At 44.9% G+C, this 16,758-nt stretch overlaps 1 protein-coding gene across 2 annotated transcripts in view; it reads left to right on the forward strand.

The window, feature by feature from the left end:
• The window catches only part of LOC139174271 (SPARC-related modular calcium-binding protein 1-like), a 29,496-nt gene extending 15,185 nt beyond the window's left edge, over nucleotides 1-14,311 (forward strand). The window contains exons 3-12 of one of the 2 annotated variants that reach the window (XM_070764550.1): nucleotides 1,859-1,971; nucleotides 2,176-2,275; nucleotides 3,254-3,304; nucleotides 4,612-4,668; nucleotides 6,022-6,099; nucleotides 6,631-6,823; nucleotides 8,138-8,220; nucleotides 8,830-8,929; nucleotides 10,333-10,580; nucleotides 13,800-14,311. In XM_070764550.1, the coding sequence (XP_070620651.1) occupies nucleotides 1,859-1,971; nucleotides 2,176-2,275; nucleotides 3,254-3,304; nucleotides 4,612-4,668; nucleotides 6,022-6,099; nucleotides 6,631-6,823; nucleotides 8,138-8,220; nucleotides 8,830-8,929; nucleotides 10,333-10,573 (1,016 nt within the window). In that variant the 3' untranslated portion in view covers nucleotides 10,574-10,580; nucleotides 13,800-14,311. Of the gene's footprint in view, nucleotides 1-1,858; nucleotides 1,972-2,175; nucleotides 2,276-3,253; nucleotides 3,305-4,554; nucleotides 4,669-6,021; nucleotides 6,100-6,630; nucleotides 6,824-8,137; nucleotides 8,221-8,829; nucleotides 8,930-10,332; nucleotides 10,581-13,799 lie in introns of both variants that reach the window. The other variant, XM_070764549.1, reaches the window with a different exon arrangement.
• The last annotated feature ends 2,447 nt before the right edge of the window (nucleotides 14,312-16,758 follow it).

Raw genomic sequence — 16,758 nt, forward strand, 5'->3', positions numbered from 1 at the left:
GATTGATTGATTGATTGATTAGCACATTTGTTAGGACTCTGTGAGTAACTGTTGGGTTGGCAATATGTTGGATGCAGGTGTTGCAGACTGCCACAAGAGGGGGCTAGAGTTCACAGCTTGTTTCTCTGAGTCATCCTCTCTGTTTCTCTTTGTCCAGCTACTCACTGTTAATAATAATAATAATAATAATAATAATAATAATAATAAATTTATTGTCATTGTCAATACAACGAATTGTCATTGGCAACGAAAGTCGTGTGACACCCAGAGACCGGTCCCACCATACATAAAATCAAAATAGGTAAATTTAAAAATAGAATAAAAATAGAATAAAAAATGGAATAAAATGTCCCACCCACTACAAATTCCCCACCCTGAACCACTCAACCATCTACATGACAAACTGAGTAAATAATCTTTATTAAATATATACATTTAAAAAACATTACAAAATAGACAGTATAACATAGAGAAGAGAGAGAAAAGATTAGAGAGAAAGAGAAAAAAATAGTTATAGTTATAAGAATAGCAACGAACAACCTACGGTTTCAGTTCCTATAGTGGATGGATACTACGCCTCACTGTTGGTTATTTAGAGTGTAATTTTTATTGGTTTAATTGGATACTGACTGTTAATGGCTACTCACTGTTAGGTTTGCTCTGCAGTTCTCTGCATGCTTTCTATTGTAGTCATGTATTATAGCTAAAATGTGTTTAGGCTTCATATCTTTTCTGATTATGACATCTGGTAAGAAAGACATTGTACTTGGTAATATTTGGATTGTTATTCTGACTTATGATTTTAGACTGTTTATATGAATATAGTATTTCTCAAAGTAAACTTTAATTCAAGTTAGTATATCTGTGTGTGGCTGAGTAGTTATTCACAACTAATGTCACTCTGAACATTTCTGTGTGTGCACAACCTTGGTAAACAAGGATCGCTCTGCTCCTACGTTAACAAAATTGCTTGTTGGTATTCCTTGACTTACAACCATCATTGTCCAGACCTGCAAGGGATTGGCCCCAGGTGGCTGTAGCTGTAAAACCGGACCGCAGTGTGAATTGATGGATTAGCAAATAGTTTCTAGGTAGTGTCCTGTCTTGGCCGGCAGCCGGCTGGTAATTATCCCCAAATGAAAGCTGAAACGCACACACAGGTTTCAAAATAAAATACCGTAAGAGTTCTTTTTACGAGACGTTTGTTACTTCACAAATGCCAAATTAAAGCAATGTCTCTTCCTTTGCCAAGATCCGGGCGTGAGAGCAAATTGATAAGGGCGCTCACACTTGCTTCCCAGCCAAAAGTCTACTCACAAAGTTAACCCTATAAATGTCCAACATTGAATCCAGGTTTGTCAGGCAAAACACTCTTTACAGGCTTTTCTCCTCCAGAGGCACGAACGTTGACTTCTTGCAAAGAGCTCCCCTTAAATGCTCTCGGGGAGTTGTGACGATGCACAGCTGTGCTCACTTTTTCTTTCTGAGCTTTCTCAACTGCTCCTGTCTGCCCCTCATCCTTCTCACCCGAGCATTCAGGATCGGGTCCCTGATCTCGTCGTCCTCAGACCCTGGCAAAGCCCCAATTGGGAGCTGCACATCCCCAGCTGGGGGATCTATAGCCTCTGTAGGCTCTTCACCCCCCAGACTCTCCCTCTTCCTCGGGCTCGCTCTCCGACTCCTCCGGCAGCCACAGAGGCCGGCTGTGCCCCTGGCCCATTAGGCTCAAAGTCCGTGGCCAGAGAGCCTGGCTGCAAGCCAACCACAAAAGGTAGGAGTTGAAGTCCACCGTCTAAAGGCCACCAAGGTTCAACGTCCGATCTTGACTTGGGTCTTCTTCCTCCCATTTCTTCCGTAGGTGCCAATTTGACTCGTTGCCAAGAAGACCGAGCGGCTGCCCTCGCCAAATCCCGGCGGCAGACCCACGCCCCGTACGTGCCCGAATGTAGGGAGGACGGCGCCTTCTTGGAGGTGAACCTCTTTCTGCGTCTTCCTTACGGCACTGGGTGAACTTCCCGCCGTGTCCCATCTTGACTCAAGACGGGCAGCAAATGCATTTAACCAACAGACAAATGTTCTATGGGCTCCTTCAGAGCTCAGGGTGAAGGGCAGACAATGGGGTCTCTGTTTCCTGGGCACATCCTTTCACCTGTTCTCTCTCTCCCGCCTGCCCAGGTCCAGTGCTATAAACAAACTGGCTATTGTTGGTGCTCCACCCCAGAAGGCAAGCCCATCGCGGGGACGTCTGCCCTGAACCGAGCGCCCAATTGCACAGGTAAAGGCCTTCCTGCCACTGTCTCACCTTCAGCCAGGCTTTCAGGAGCTGATGGGTGGGTGGAGAAAAAAGGAATTTACCCAAGATTTATTTTCCTAGTTTGAGGGCTGCTCGGCTGCTCTTCTGAACTGAAATAATGTATTGACTAAGTCAGAGGAGGAAGATGAATTGGTGGATGAGCCCATGTTAGACGCCAGAGTGAGGATTATATCCAGACAAGAATATCTGAAAAGAACAGGGTCTTGGCATTAATAGCTCTAGGGAACACTTGGCCATGCTTTGTCACTATATAAGGGACAGTCTCGGGATAAGTGGCAGCGCCCAACAATGTTTGCAAAAATCATGGCTGTGTGTGAGCTTTGGAGTTCCACACTCTAACTCAAGAAATCTCTGAAAAAACTCTAGAGAAACTGTAAGTCCAGTTTGATTGATGGAATCACTTTAAAGGAATTTTCCCCTAATGAGTTTTGGCTTCTGGCCCGGGACCTGTTCTTATCTCAGAGACAATTAAGTTGGGGACACTGCCAGAATGAACTAAGTTTGATTTGATGCTATTAACTATTTTTCTTCTGGACGTTTTAATAGCAATGTACAGTAGTACCTCTAGATACGAGCTGCTCCACATTCGAGTATTCCAAGATACGAGCCACGAGGGGAGAGAAATTTCTGTTCGACACCCGAGCTCAAATTCGGGATACGAGCCGAGCGTCCACTAGGTGGCGCAAGAATCCTTGCTTCTGGTTATCTCGGAGGGGAAAAACAAAGTCTAAAGCCATTTGTTCCAGATACGAGTTGTTCGATATACGAGTTCCGTTCTGGAACAAATTAAACTCGTATCTAGAGGTACTACTGTACTTTTATATATGATCCTCTGAGTGCGTGTGTGTGTGATTTTTATCCTGATCGGTGACCCGTCCGGACAGAGCAGTTAGTAACCCCTTTACTCCTACTGTCTCTTTTGCATTGGCCCCAAACCAGGAATGGATTCAGCGGGAACATCTTGGCATGATGCCCATTCTTCCAAGCGAGGTAAGTCGCCCCCTGCTGGCTGTTACATCCGGGAACTGAGTGCGCATGATGTGCCTAGCTGGTTTAGTGACTTAACCCGTGTTCTGGAGTCACACAATGCACTGAGGTTCAAACTAACCCAGTTTAGCATGTCGGGATGTAGCTGTATACCCGGAAGTTCACAATCTCGGTTTGCAAATCCTGCGGGTGTGTGTGAATGCTGCATTTCTGGCCTGTCGCGTGAGCGAACGTGGCATTTTATTTATTGGTTGAATTTTAGTCATATGTCAAATGGGGGGAGACCACCCATCTCACTCGCAGAACGGTGGAATTAAAAAAAAAAATTTGGAGTGGTGGTTTAAATTTTTTTGTTTTTCTCCACCATGCAATAAAAACATACATAAGTAAACACACATTCTGCATGCCTAACATTATTTATATATGAAATGTTCTTATCTAATGAAAAATAAAAAATAAAACTTTCAGGAGCAACTCCGCTTTGTTTTAACATTTAAATAACAATATCCCTGTGGTACCCATGCCATAGGTTCGCCATCACTGGCCTAGGAAATTCTGGGATAATAATAATTAATAATAATAATAATTTATTAGATTTGTATGCCACCCCTTTTCTGAGGACTCGGGGTGGCTCACAACTACAGTAACAATAAAAATATAGTACAAATCTAATAGTTAAAAACTAAAATTAAGACCCCGCTATCATTAAAAAAAAAACCCAATCAATACTACACAATTGTACCATATTCCAGTCTTACTAGTCAGAAGGGGGTGCATAAATGGGTCTTCGGAGTCTTACGGAAGGCAAGGAGGGTGGGGGGCAGTTTGAATCTCCCGGGGGAGTTGATTCCAGAGGGTTGGGGCCACCACCGAGAAGGCTCATCCCCGGGTTCTGCCAGACAACCTTGTTTAGTCAACGGGACCTGGAGAAGGCTTACTCTGTGGGACCTGATCGGCCGCTGGAATTCGTGCGGCTGAAGTCCACCCATCTAAAAGCTGCCCAGGTAGAGCAAAGCTGATTTATAGCGACTTGAGCTCCTGAAAGGGGGCTTTCTTGACAAAAACGAAAGTCATTTTCTACATTCCAGTTTTAAATGCCTTTGGAGGGAGGGGGAGGGGGTTGCTTAGCAGGCAGAAGTTCAACTGATGGGGCTTCTTCGGTCTTAGGGAAGCATATTCCCCCTTCCTGCCTCTGTTTGCGTCAAATGTCGAAGCCCGGCGAGCTAAATTCTCTCACTCTTTGGACAGAGAAGATGACATTAAACCCTCTGTAATAGCTGCCTTCCACCTCTTTTCCTCCCTGAACGCAGAAGAAGGTGTGGCCCCCCGGCCTACTCAGCCAAGCCCTCTGCCCCACGGGCAGCCAGGTAGGTCTACACACCCCCCCTTGCCGGTCTGTGCCCCCCAGGCCACCGCCTTAGGTTTTGGGATCAGGGGGATGAGCTGCTGGGACTTGTCAGAACTGGACTTTCGTTGCATGGGTGTGTTTGCAGTGCTAGGCAACGATTGCACCACGCATGCTTCAAATTTAGATTTTGAGTGTGGATTTTTAACACCTGTCGGATCTGAGTTGTCCCATTCCTTTTCTTTCTTTCTTTCTTTCTTTCTTTCTTTCTCTCTCTCTCTTTCTTTCTTTCTCTTTCTTTGTTTCTCTTTCTTTCTTTCTTTGTCTTCCTTCCTTCCTTTCTCTCTCTCTCTTTTTGTTTCTTTCACTTTCTTTCTCTCTCTCTCTTTCTCTTTTTCTTTCTTTCTCTCTTTCTTCCTTTCTTTCTCTCTCTCTCTTTCTTTCTCTCTCTCTCTTTCTCTTTTTCTTTCTTTCTTTCTTCCTTCCTTTCTTTCTCTCTCTCTTTCTTTTTCTCTCTCTCTTTCTTTCTCTCTCTTTCTTTCTCTTTCTTTCTCCTTTTCTTTCTTTCTCTTTCTCTCTCTTTTTCTTTTTCTGTCTCTTTCTTTTTCTTTCTTTCTTTCTTCCTTCCTTTCTCTCTCTCTCTTTCTTTCTTTTTTTCTCTTTCTCGCTCTCTCTTTCTTTCTTTTTTCCCCTTCCTTCCTCCTTTCTTTTCTTTCTCTTTCTATCTTTCCTTCCTCCTTTCCTTCATTCCCTCCCTCCTCCTCCTCCTCCTTCATTATTATTAAATTTATTTATATCCCACCTTCATAATTTTTATCAAGAAACTGACAAACATATCTAATACTCCTTCCTCCTATTCTTCCCACAACAACCACCCTGTGAGGTAGGATGGGCTGAGAAAGAGAAGGACACGCCTAAAGTTAACTCAGCTGCTTTTCATGCTTAAGGAGGGACTAGGACTCCCAGTCTCCTGGTGATTGGCCCAATGTCACCCAGCCGGTTTTCAGGTCCAAGGCAGGATTAGAACTCACCATCTCACTGACCGGCGAATCTAAATATCCATGAAAACGAATATGAATGAATATAAAGCAGCGGCAATCCCTGTCGGCTGAGTGGGCCACTTGGGTGGATGGGGGACACAGCCGCCCTCAGTTGGGGTGGGGTTCCTGACTGCCCCACACCCTGGAGAGGACCAGGAGACCCTTGGGTGGGGCAGGATGGGCTGGGGTGGGGCGGGGGGGGAGAGAGAAACCGGAAGGGCCATAGAATTGGGTAGGTGAGATAGTTCCCAGGTGCCACATTCTTGCCCTAACCCACCTCTGCTTCTCTTTCCTGCCAATTATTCTGCCTCCCTCACTGCTGCTCCGTAACCCAGAAGGCACCACCTTGCCTTTCCTGATTCCCATCATCCTCCCGGACTTCAAGGCCAACTACACGTCGAGACCAGCTCAAGGTGAGCCCTGCGTCCTCACGGCTGTATTGATTAAACACAGTGTTCACTCTAAAAAAGCAACCCTGCGCGGGTGCAATATGACTTATTATTATTATTATTATTATTATTATTATTATTATTATTATTTATTAGATTTGTATGCCGCCCCTCTCCGCAGACACGGGGCGGCTCACAACAATAACAAGAACAATGTAAGAACAAATCTAATAATTTAAAAAACACTAAAAACCCCATTATTAAAAGCAAACAAACACACAAACATTCCATGTATAAACTGTATAGGCCCGGGGGAGATGTCTCAGTTCCCCCATGCCTGACGGCAGAGATGGGTCTTAAGAACTTTACGAAAGGCAAGGAGGGTGGGGGCAGTTCTAATCTCCGGGGGGGAGCTGGTTCCAGAGGGTCGGGGCCGCCACAGAGAAGGCTCTTCTCCTGGGTACCGCCAAACGGTTTTATTTCTTGACCATTCTTGCGCAGAGGTCAAACGCGATGCGCTTTTAGGGCTCTGAACCCCTGTTCTTTCGTCTGCAGAATACCCGCCGTCGTGCGAGCAGGAGCGGCGGAAGGCCATCCAGGAGGCCCGACAGCACCAACAGGAGGGCACCTTCATCCCGGAGTGCGAAGGGGGTGGCACCTACAAGGAGGTGCAGTGCCACCAAGTCACAGGCTACTGCTGGTGTGTGCAAGTGGTCAGCGGCCGCCCCATCCCAGGGACCTCCACCCGGTCAGTGATGTCTTGAACCCATAATTTGAACTTGATTGAGCCTCTTTCTCCCACCCTACATTCAGTGACACCCCCTCCCCTCTCCTCTAGCATAAAGCAGGGGGGGGGTCTCCAAACTTAGCAACTTTGTGGACTCCAACTCCCAGAATTCAGCATGGATAGCTGAGGAATTCTGGGAGTCGAAGTCCACTAGTTTTAGGACTGGATGGAAAAGTAAAAGACGAATAAATATGAATACTTAGCTGTTTTGGGGAAAGGTGAGACATGAAAATTGAACTAAAATATTGTGTTGTTTTTTTAAAATATATTTTTATTAAATTTTTATTACAACCAAAAATAAAAATTACTTAAAGAAAAAGTGCCCAACACCAATAAACCCCACCACCATTTAGGGGGTTAAATTATTTGCAATAAGTTTCAATTTCTTCCTTAGCTCCGGTTTACATTTCTTTACCTACAAAAAGTGATTGGAATTTACTTTTCACATTGTCGTCATAAATTCTACTTAAGATATAATTTTTCATCTTATTCCATCTTGCCATCAGCTTCTCCAATTTATTTTCATCCAAGTGAACTAAAATATTGTTAACCAGATGGCAAGATAAGAATTGGTGGTAGCACTAAATAATGATATGACACAAATTCATTTATTAATAAGAATTTAAAGATATAAAATTTTTCAATATAGTTTATGTGATCTTTGATAATAAGTATTTTGTTCTATTTTAGATATATATAGAACTTTTAGTAATTACAGGATAAGTTGATACTAAATTAACTAACCTAATGTAGAAATGAAAGTTTGAATTAAGATGGGCATAATATAGAGTTTGATATGGTTCAGACTGACGTAATGTAATTTTTTTAATGTGAGGTGGGAAAAAGACTTGGTTTTTTGAGGTTTTCTTTATTTGATAATCTTATATAAGTTCTATGGAATGTTTATTTTAATTGAAGAAAATAAGCCTCCGTTTAATGATTAATAGAAAAAGAAAATTTTTATATATCTTTGACTCTAATCATGGTTTCAGTGTTTGTACCTATGTATTGTTTTTTTTATTCTATGTTGGAGAAAAAGTAAAATTTCTATTTGGAAAAGTCCACTAGTCATAAAGTCACCAAGAGCCGAGACACCTCCATTAAACCCCTTATCTGAGTGTGTGCCGGGACTGCAACTTCCAGCATTCTCAGCGACGAGTGAGGAATTCTGGGAATTGCAGTCCCAACAGAGCTGATACCCCCAAGGCCGGGAAAGACGGGGAGATTTACTGCCCCCAAACGGCCTTTTCTTAACTTCTCTTCCTCGTTTTGCAGAAATTTCCCCCCGAACTGCAAAGCTGATACAGCAACCAAGAGCACAGAAATAGCGTCCTTGTTCCGAGATCGGATCCTGCCAGGTAAGCCCTGCATGGCATCGGGCCAGAATACCTACGGGACCACCTTCTGCCGCACGAATCCCAGCAGCCAATTAGGTCCCACAGAGTTGGCCTTCTCCAGGTCCCATCAACTAGACAATGTCGCTTGGCAGGGCCTAGGGGAAGAGCCTTCTCTGTGGCAGCCCCGGCTCTCTGGAATCAGCCCCTCCCCCCGGAGATTCGCACAGCCCCCACCCTCCTCACCTTTCATCAGAGTCTTAAAACTCATTTATGCCACCAGACTTGGGGCCATAAGATTCTTGCCCTCTGGCCATTGAATGTGTTGAGAGAAAGTTGATCGAATGGGAAGGACTGGTTTTTTTTAATGGTTTTGGTTTTTTTTAGATTTTATATTTAATTAATTGGATTTAGGATGTTATACGTTGTTTTATTATATGTTGTGAGCCTCCCCGAGTCCTCAGAGAGGGACGGCATAAAAGTCCAATTAGTAAATAAACAATAAATAAATAAGCCAGAGTTATTTCCCTCCCTTTAAAAACAACCAGAAGAGCTGTTGGATTTTCAACAAGGTTTTCACAGCATCTTTCTGTCGGAAAGATTCCTGGTTTTTTTTTTAATCTTCCCAACTAGGCTGTCCTGGGTCGAAGAAGACGCGATTCCTGACCCAGCTGATCAAAGCCTTGAGTTCCCACATGCTGCAGTCAAGGCTGATGACCGTTCCGTACCGCAGGTAAAGGAAGCGCCTCCTCTGGTCTGCGAACCGCACCGTCAAAGATACAGGGATACCTCTACCTAAGAACGCCTCTATTTACGAACTTTTCTAGATAAGAACCGGGTGTTCAAGATTTTTTTGCCTGTTCTCAAGAACCATTTTTCCACTTCCTCCAAAACTGTAACCGGAAAAGGCAGGGAGAAGCCTCCATGGGGCCTCTCTGGGAATCTCCTGGGAGGAAACAGGACTGGAAAAGGCAGGGAGAAGCCTCCGTGGGGCCTCTCTGGGAATCTCCTGGGAGGAAACAGGGCTGGAAAAGGCAGGGAGAAGCCTCCGTGGGGCCTCTCTGGGAATCTCCTGGGAGGAAACAGGGCTGGAAAAGGCAGGGAGAAGCCTCCGTGGGGCCTCTCTGGGAATCTCCTGGGAGGAAACAGGGCTGGAAAAGGCAGGAAGAAGCCTCCGTGGGGCCTCTCTGGGAATCTCCTGGGAGGAAACAGGGCTGGAAAAGGCAGGGAGAAGCCTCCGTGGGGCCTCTCTGGGAATCTCCTGGGAGGAAACAGGGCTGGAAAAGGCAGGGAGAAGCCTCCGTGGGGCCTCTCTGGGAATCTCCTGGGAGAAAACAGGGCTGGAAAAGGCAGGGAGAAGCCTCCGTGGGGCCTCTCTGGGAATCTCCTGGGAGGAAACAGGGCTGGAAAAGGCAGGGAGAAGCCTCCGTGGGGCCTCTCTGGGAATCTCCTGGGAGGAAACAGGGCTGGAAAAGGCAGGGAGAAGCCTCCGTGGGGCCTCTCTGGGAATCTCCTGGGAGGAAACAGGGCTGGAAAAGGCAGGGAGAAGCCTCCGTGGGGCCTCTCTGGGAATCTCCTGGGAGGAAACAGGGTGGGAAAAGGCAGGGAGAAGCCTCCGTGGGGCCTCTCTGGGAATCTCCTGGGAGGAAACAGGGCGGGAAAAGGCAGGGAGAAGCCTCTGTGGGGCCTCTCTGGGAATCTCCTGGGAGGAAACAGGGCTGGAAAAGGCAGGGAGAAGCCTCTGTGGGGCCTCTCTGGGAATCTCCTGGGAGGAAACAGGGCTGGAAAAGGCAGGGAGAAGCCTCTGTGGGGCCTCTCTGGGAATCTCCTGGGAGGAAACAGGGTGGGAAAAGGCAGGGAGAAGCTTCCGTGGGGCCTCTCTAGGAATCTCCTGGGAGGAAACAGGGCCTCCACCCACCCTGTGGTTTCCACAATCACACTCATTACTTGCTTTTACATTGTTTCCTATGGGAAAAATCGCTTCTTCTTACAAACTTTTCTGCTTAAGAACCTGGTCACGGAACGAATGAAGTTCGTAAGTCGAGGGACCACTCTATTGTGCACTAGCGACCATAACCCAGACTGTTAAATTAAACCACATTTAAAAAACAACAACGCCTTCTCCGCTCTCACCAGGTTCCCAGATGCCTTGGCGGCCCCCAGCCTGGAGGAGCGGGCCGTCCGCTGGCAGTTCACCCACCTGGACCGAGACTTCAGCAACGCCGTCAGCGAGAGGGAGCTGCGTCCCTTCAAGCTCTACATGAAGCAAAACGCTCGGCCCAAACGCTGCGTCCGGAGGTTCCTGGACTACTGCGATCTCAGCGGCAACAAGTTGATCTCGCTGCCCGAATTCAGGGGCTGCTTGGGGCTCAGCTAACCCTCCGGTGGGTATTTTTTTTGGGGGGGGGGGCTTTTGCTGACCCCTTCCCGCTTTTCTGCTTGCGGCTCTGGGGAAGTGGAGGGAGGGGGGAGACATGAAATGACCCCCAATGTGATTCCTGGAGCTGAAAGACGACTCGCACCGAGAGGGCCACAAGCCCAGGAGAGTTTGGACTTAGGCTCTGCAGGTCTCCTGGGGAAGCCTTGCCACTAGTCCTCCACTTATGACCACTCATTGACCGACCGTTCAAAGTTACTATGACGGCGCTGGAAAGAGGGACTTCCAACCGTTTTGCGCACTTAATGACCGTGGCAGCCTCCCCGAAGCATGGCAACCAACTACGTGATTTTGGTGTTAGCCTGGCTGGAATTCTGTTCTCATTTAATCTATCTATCTATCTATCTATCTATCTATCTATCTATCTATCTATCTATCCAGCCAGCCATCATCCATCTATCCATCCATCTATCCTTCTATCTATCTATCTATCTATCTATCTATCTATCTTTCTTTCTTTCTTTCTATCTTTCTTTCTATCATCTCATTTATTTATCTATCTTTCTCTCTATCCACTCTATCTCTATCTATCTACTATTATCTATCTATCTATCTATCTATCTATCTTTCTATCTATCTATCATCTAATTTATTTATCTTTCTCTCTATCCACTTTATCTATCTTCCTCTCTATCCACTTTATCTCTATCTTCTATTATCTATCTATCTATCTATCTATCTATCTTTCTATCTATCATCTAATTTATTTATCTTTCTCTCTATCCACTTTATCTCTATCTTCTATTATCTATCTATCTATCTATCTATCTATCTATCTATCTATCTATCTATCTATCTATCTATCAATCATCTATGTATGTATTTATGTTTATCCACCCTATCCATCTATCTAATTTAAAGGCCGATGGCAGTGTCCTGAGGGGGGAGGGTTGTCACAGGACCTCACTTTTGTGATCCACTGTTGCCGAGTGCCACAGTCACGTGACTGTGAAGGGGGAACGGCTGTCATAAATCTGAGAACCGGTCATAAATTACTTTCTCCGAGAGAGACGGCCATAGATTTAAACCGTTGTTAGAACAGATGGCGATACTTTAACGATGGCCTGTATTGGGTGCTGCCAACAAAATTGGGAGCTTGCTGGACTCCGCAAGGCCTGGGACCAAATTAATTAGAGCTTTTTCAACCCTCCCCCCCCTTAATAAGTCCCCATTTTATTCCGTCAATGCTTCTGACAAAAAGGAGTTGAGAGCGCAGATTAAGTTTGGATTAACTTTCCACGCCGTTTCCTTCCAAATGGGTTAAGTTGGTGTTTCTTCTTTTGTGAAAACGATTGAGAGTCACCCGAAACGCTTGAAAAGAAATGGGGACAAAGGGATTATTTCTGTTTTTAACAAAACGGGCACTCCGAGAAACTCGAAACCTCCTTCCTTGATTAAAAGAAGTCAATTCCAAACACCCTCAGCACCGTTGAAGGCCTTTCCTCGTTGCTTCCCTCGTCGGAGGTGTTTTGGCTGAGCCTGGTCTCAATTCAGTCGGAGTCTTGATCGTGGCCAAACACCAGATAAGAACAAGGAAAACAATTGCCTTCTTAGGAGGAAGATGTGGAAAGAAAAAGAGGGAGGGAAGACAGGAAACTTAAGATGATATTATTGAGGATGGGAGATGCGTGAAGGATACATTGCTGGCAGAGGAATTCTGGGAGTTGAGGTCCCCAAGTCTTAAAGGTTGGAGAGCCCTGCTTTCGAGTGTTTTTGAAAAAGGATAATAATTGGGAAAGTGTTACTAATAGTTGATGTGAAGTAGTAGGACCACTTTATAAAACCTGCGTCCAGGATTGGTCAGCATATTTATTTATTTATTGGATTTGTATGCCGCCCCTCTCCGCAGACTCGGGGCGGCTAACAACAATGGTAAAAACAACATGTAACAATCCAATTTAATAAAACAACTAAAAACCCTAATTATAAAAACCAAACATACACACAAACATACCATGCATAACTTGTAATGGCCTAGGGGGAAGGAATATCTCAACTCCCCCATGCCTGGCGGTATAGTGGTTTACGAAAGACAGGGAGGGTGGGGGCAATTCTAACCTCTGGGGGGAATTGGTTCCAGAGGGCCGGGGCCGCCACAGAGAAGGCTCTTCCCCTGGGGCCCGCCAAACGACATTATAATAAAAGTTGTTGAGACTTTGGGAAAAATGCAGAGAACAGCTAATAATAACAACAATAACAACCACAATAATGATAACAATAACAATAATAACCACAATAATAATAACAACAACAAAACAACAATAATTAATGATGATGATGATGATAATAATAATGATGATAATAATAATAATATTTGGAAGGGATCTGCTTAGGCAGGAAACCCGACACAACTTAGAAACATAGAAGTCTGTCGGCAGAAAAAGATCTCATGGTCCATCTAGTCTGCCCTTATACTATTTCCTGTATTTTATCTTAGGATGGATCTATGTTTATCCCAGGCATGTTTCAATTCAGTTCCTGTGGATTTACCAACCACGTCTGCTGGAAGTTTGTTCCAAGCATCTACTACTCTTTCAGTCAAATAATATTTTCTCCCGTTGCTTTTGATCTTTCCCCCAACTAATCTCAGATTGTGCCCTTGTTCTTGTGTTCACTTTCCTATTAAAAACACTTCAGACAGATGGTCATCCAAGAGGATTTTTAAGAGGATTAAAGTCCTGGAGATTCAAACACACAAAGAACGGTTGCAGGAATTGGCTTTGGCCAATCTAGAGGGGGGGGAAAAGGACTAAGGGAGACATGATAGCAGCATTCCACTATATGAGGGGCTGCCCCAAAGAAGAGGAAGGGGTCAACTTATTTTCCAAAGCACACAAGGCAGGACCAGAAACAATGGGTGGGAAGCAATCGAGGAGAGAAGCAACATCGAATTACAGATAAACTTCCTTAATAGTGAGGACAACGAACCAGTGGAACTGTTTGCCACCAGACGTTGTGAGTGCTCCGTCACTGAAGGTTTTTAAGAAGAGACTGGACAGTGACTTGTTTGAAATGGGTTCAGTTAAGCCTAAGGACCAGTTGCAAATCACATTTTTTCCTGTGCTTTGAATGGTCACTAAATGAACTAAATTGAGAAAACCTACCTGTCATTGAGCCATATTCCAGCCTCACCTTTCATTAATATTTTTCTCTTTTCTCTTCAAAGGTTTTCTCTCCCCCGCCCCCCCAAAAGTGGCATGCAATCTCTCTCTCCCTCCGAATTCCTGCCTTCGATTGCTGACTGACCCTCTGCACTTTAAAAAAAAGGTGGACTGGATTTTCTGCCAAGAATTACGAAGGATGTTTCGGCAACTGGGAAGAATGAGCAGAATTGGTGGACCGCAAAGCCCACCCGCTCGTTTTATTCCCCCCCCCTCGTTTTTGCCTCCTTTCGCTTTAAAAATGTAGATTAAGAAGGGCTGCGGTAATCCCAGGCCTTTCCTAGATTTTTGTTAATGATATTTTAATCCTCGCTTTATTTTTACGATGTCCTTGGAAAAAGGGAGGAAAAAACGACCTTTCTCTAAGCGTTTATAAAAAGATGTGTGGTTTTTTTTTTAATAAAAGGGCGATTCGCCTTCTAAGTCCCTGGCGCTGGGGAAAAATAAGCCGAATTTTAGAACCAACTCTAGTCTTATCTGCACGGGCTCTTTGAATCAATAAATTATATACAAGGAAGAATTTGAAGCTGTTTTTTTAAAAAAAATCTTCTTTCCTTAATGGTTTTTATTGTGCCTTTCACAATGTGGGCTCTGTATCCCGTCGCAGTCCTCGGCTTACGACCACAATGAGGTCCAGGCTGCAAAGATGGGTGTGTGTGTGTGTGTGTGAATTAATTGCACATTATTTCCATTCTTCTGAAGAAGCAAAATGACTTTATCCCAAATTGCAGCCAATTCTGGAATCTTTTTCTTCAATTGATTCACTGGAGATGGAGGAGGCCGGATTCTCAGTTCTCTGGAGTGGCCCGCCCTCTGCTGGCGGATCTCCGCATTTCAGCACGGTGAAGGGGTGGGGTTTTTTTGCCCCTTAACTGTTTTAGTTATTTAGAGTCCTCGGGGATTGGGCGGCATATAACTTTGAAATAATAATAATAATAATAATAATAATAATAATAATAATAATAATAATAATAATAATAATAATAATAATAATTTATTAGACTCTGTAAAGAAACAGATGAAACAATTGATCACATACTCAGCTGCTGCAAAAAGATCGCACAGACTGACTACAAGCATAGACATGATGCTGTGGCACAGATGATCCACTGGAACTTGTGCCGGAACTACCATCTACCAGTGGCAAAGAACTGGTGGGATCATAAGCCCGAAAAAGTGGTCGAAAATGAGCAAGCAAAACTACTGTGGGACTTCCGACTTCCGACTGACCGAATTCTGAAGCATAACACACCAGACATTGTGATCGTGGAGAAAAAGAAAGTATGGATCATCGACATCGCAATCCCAGGAGACAACAGAATTGAGGAGAAGAAGCTAGAGAAATTAGTGAAATACGAAGATCTAAAAATCGAGCTGCAACGACTCTGGCATAAGCCCGTGAAAGTGGTCCCAGTGTACTTGGCACGCTGGGCACAGTACCAAAGGATCTCAGTGGACATTTGAAAACCATTGGAATTGACAAAATCTCCATCTGTCAATTGCAAAAGGCCGCTTTACTGGGATCAGCAAACATAATTCGCCGCTACATCACGCAGTCCTAGGTGCTTGGGAAGCGCCCGACTGGGGATGAAATATGAAATCCAGCATAGTGATCTCGTTTGCTGTGTTGTAGTGACATCATAATAATAATAATAATAATAATAATAATAATAATAATAATAATAATAATAATTTATTAGATTTGTATGCTGCCCCTCTCTGTAGACTCGGAGCGTCTCACAACAAAATAATAACAGTGTAACTAATCTAATATTAAAAACATCTAAAACCCATCATTAAAACCATACTGTGAATGAATGAATGAATGAATGAATGAATGAATGAATGAATGAATGAATGAATGAATGCATAGGGAACACGGGTAACAGCAGGAAGCGACTCGGCTGCAGTTTCTCGCTCGCCACACGGCGTTCCAGTCCCGACAAAGTTTACAGACCTTCGCAAACCCGAATTTTCCTGGGTTTCCCACGCTGCAGTTTTACGAACTATTGAACAGGGAGCCACCCCCTGTAAGCCCCCTCCCCACGCGACAAAACAGAATACCCCAAACCCCCTGCATTCTGTTCGTTTAGCATGGCAGAATCCCCCCCCCCTTGTTTCTTGAACTCAGAAATGATTTATTTTTAAAGGGGGTGAGCGCTCTCCCCGATGGATCGCCAGCCGTGATCTGCTCTGGGCTTTTCCTTCATTTGATCCCCTCCTATAAGGCTATAAATCCTTCCCCACCAGTCAGTCAGAACGGAAGACGCTTCTTGGATGAGAAGCGAAACGTCTTCAAAATGGGGGGGGGGAACCCCAAGAAAGTCCAGTTGGCCCTTTGGAAAGAAAATCTCCTTTGGGGCCACAATCTGAGGTGAGTTGGGGGAAAGATCAGAAGCCACGTGAGAAAATATGATTTGACCAAAAGAGGAGTAGATGCTTGGAACAAACTTCCAGCAGACGTGGTTGGTAAATCCACAGTCACTGAATTGAAACCTGCCTGGGATAAACCTAGATCCATCTTAAGATAAAAGACAGGAAATAGTAGAAGGGCAGACTAGATGGACCAGGAGGTCTTCTTCTGCCATCCATCTTCTAGGTTTCTATGTTTGGGATTCGAGAGGCATTTCATTCATTCATTCATTCATTCATTCATTCATTCATTCATTCACCTTGGATTTATATGCTGCCTCTCTGAGGACTCGGTGCGGCTTATAATTGGGGTGCAAAGGAGGACCCAGTAGGAGACTCTTGGGGGGGGCTGCCGGGGGTTTGTGTGTCCTTCCCAGCCTCTTTTCAGCCGCATCCACAATCTCCCTTCGCCGCCTCAGCTCTCCAAACCTTCCCGCTGCCCCGTCCTACCTTGTCGGGCTGTCGTTCCCCCCTGCTAAGCCCCGTTCCCGCAGCGCCCTGGCCCCCTGTGCGTCCAAGGGCAGCCCCGCCCGGCTGGGAAGGAAGAGGGAG

Source organism: Erythrolamprus reginae, chromosome 11, assembly GCF_031021105.1.
Source record: "Erythrolamprus reginae isolate rEryReg1 chromosome 11, rEryReg1.hap1, whole genome shotgun sequence".
Taxonomy (NCBI): Eukaryota; Metazoa; Chordata; class Lepidosauria; order Squamata; family Dipsadidae; genus Erythrolamprus; species Erythrolamprus reginae.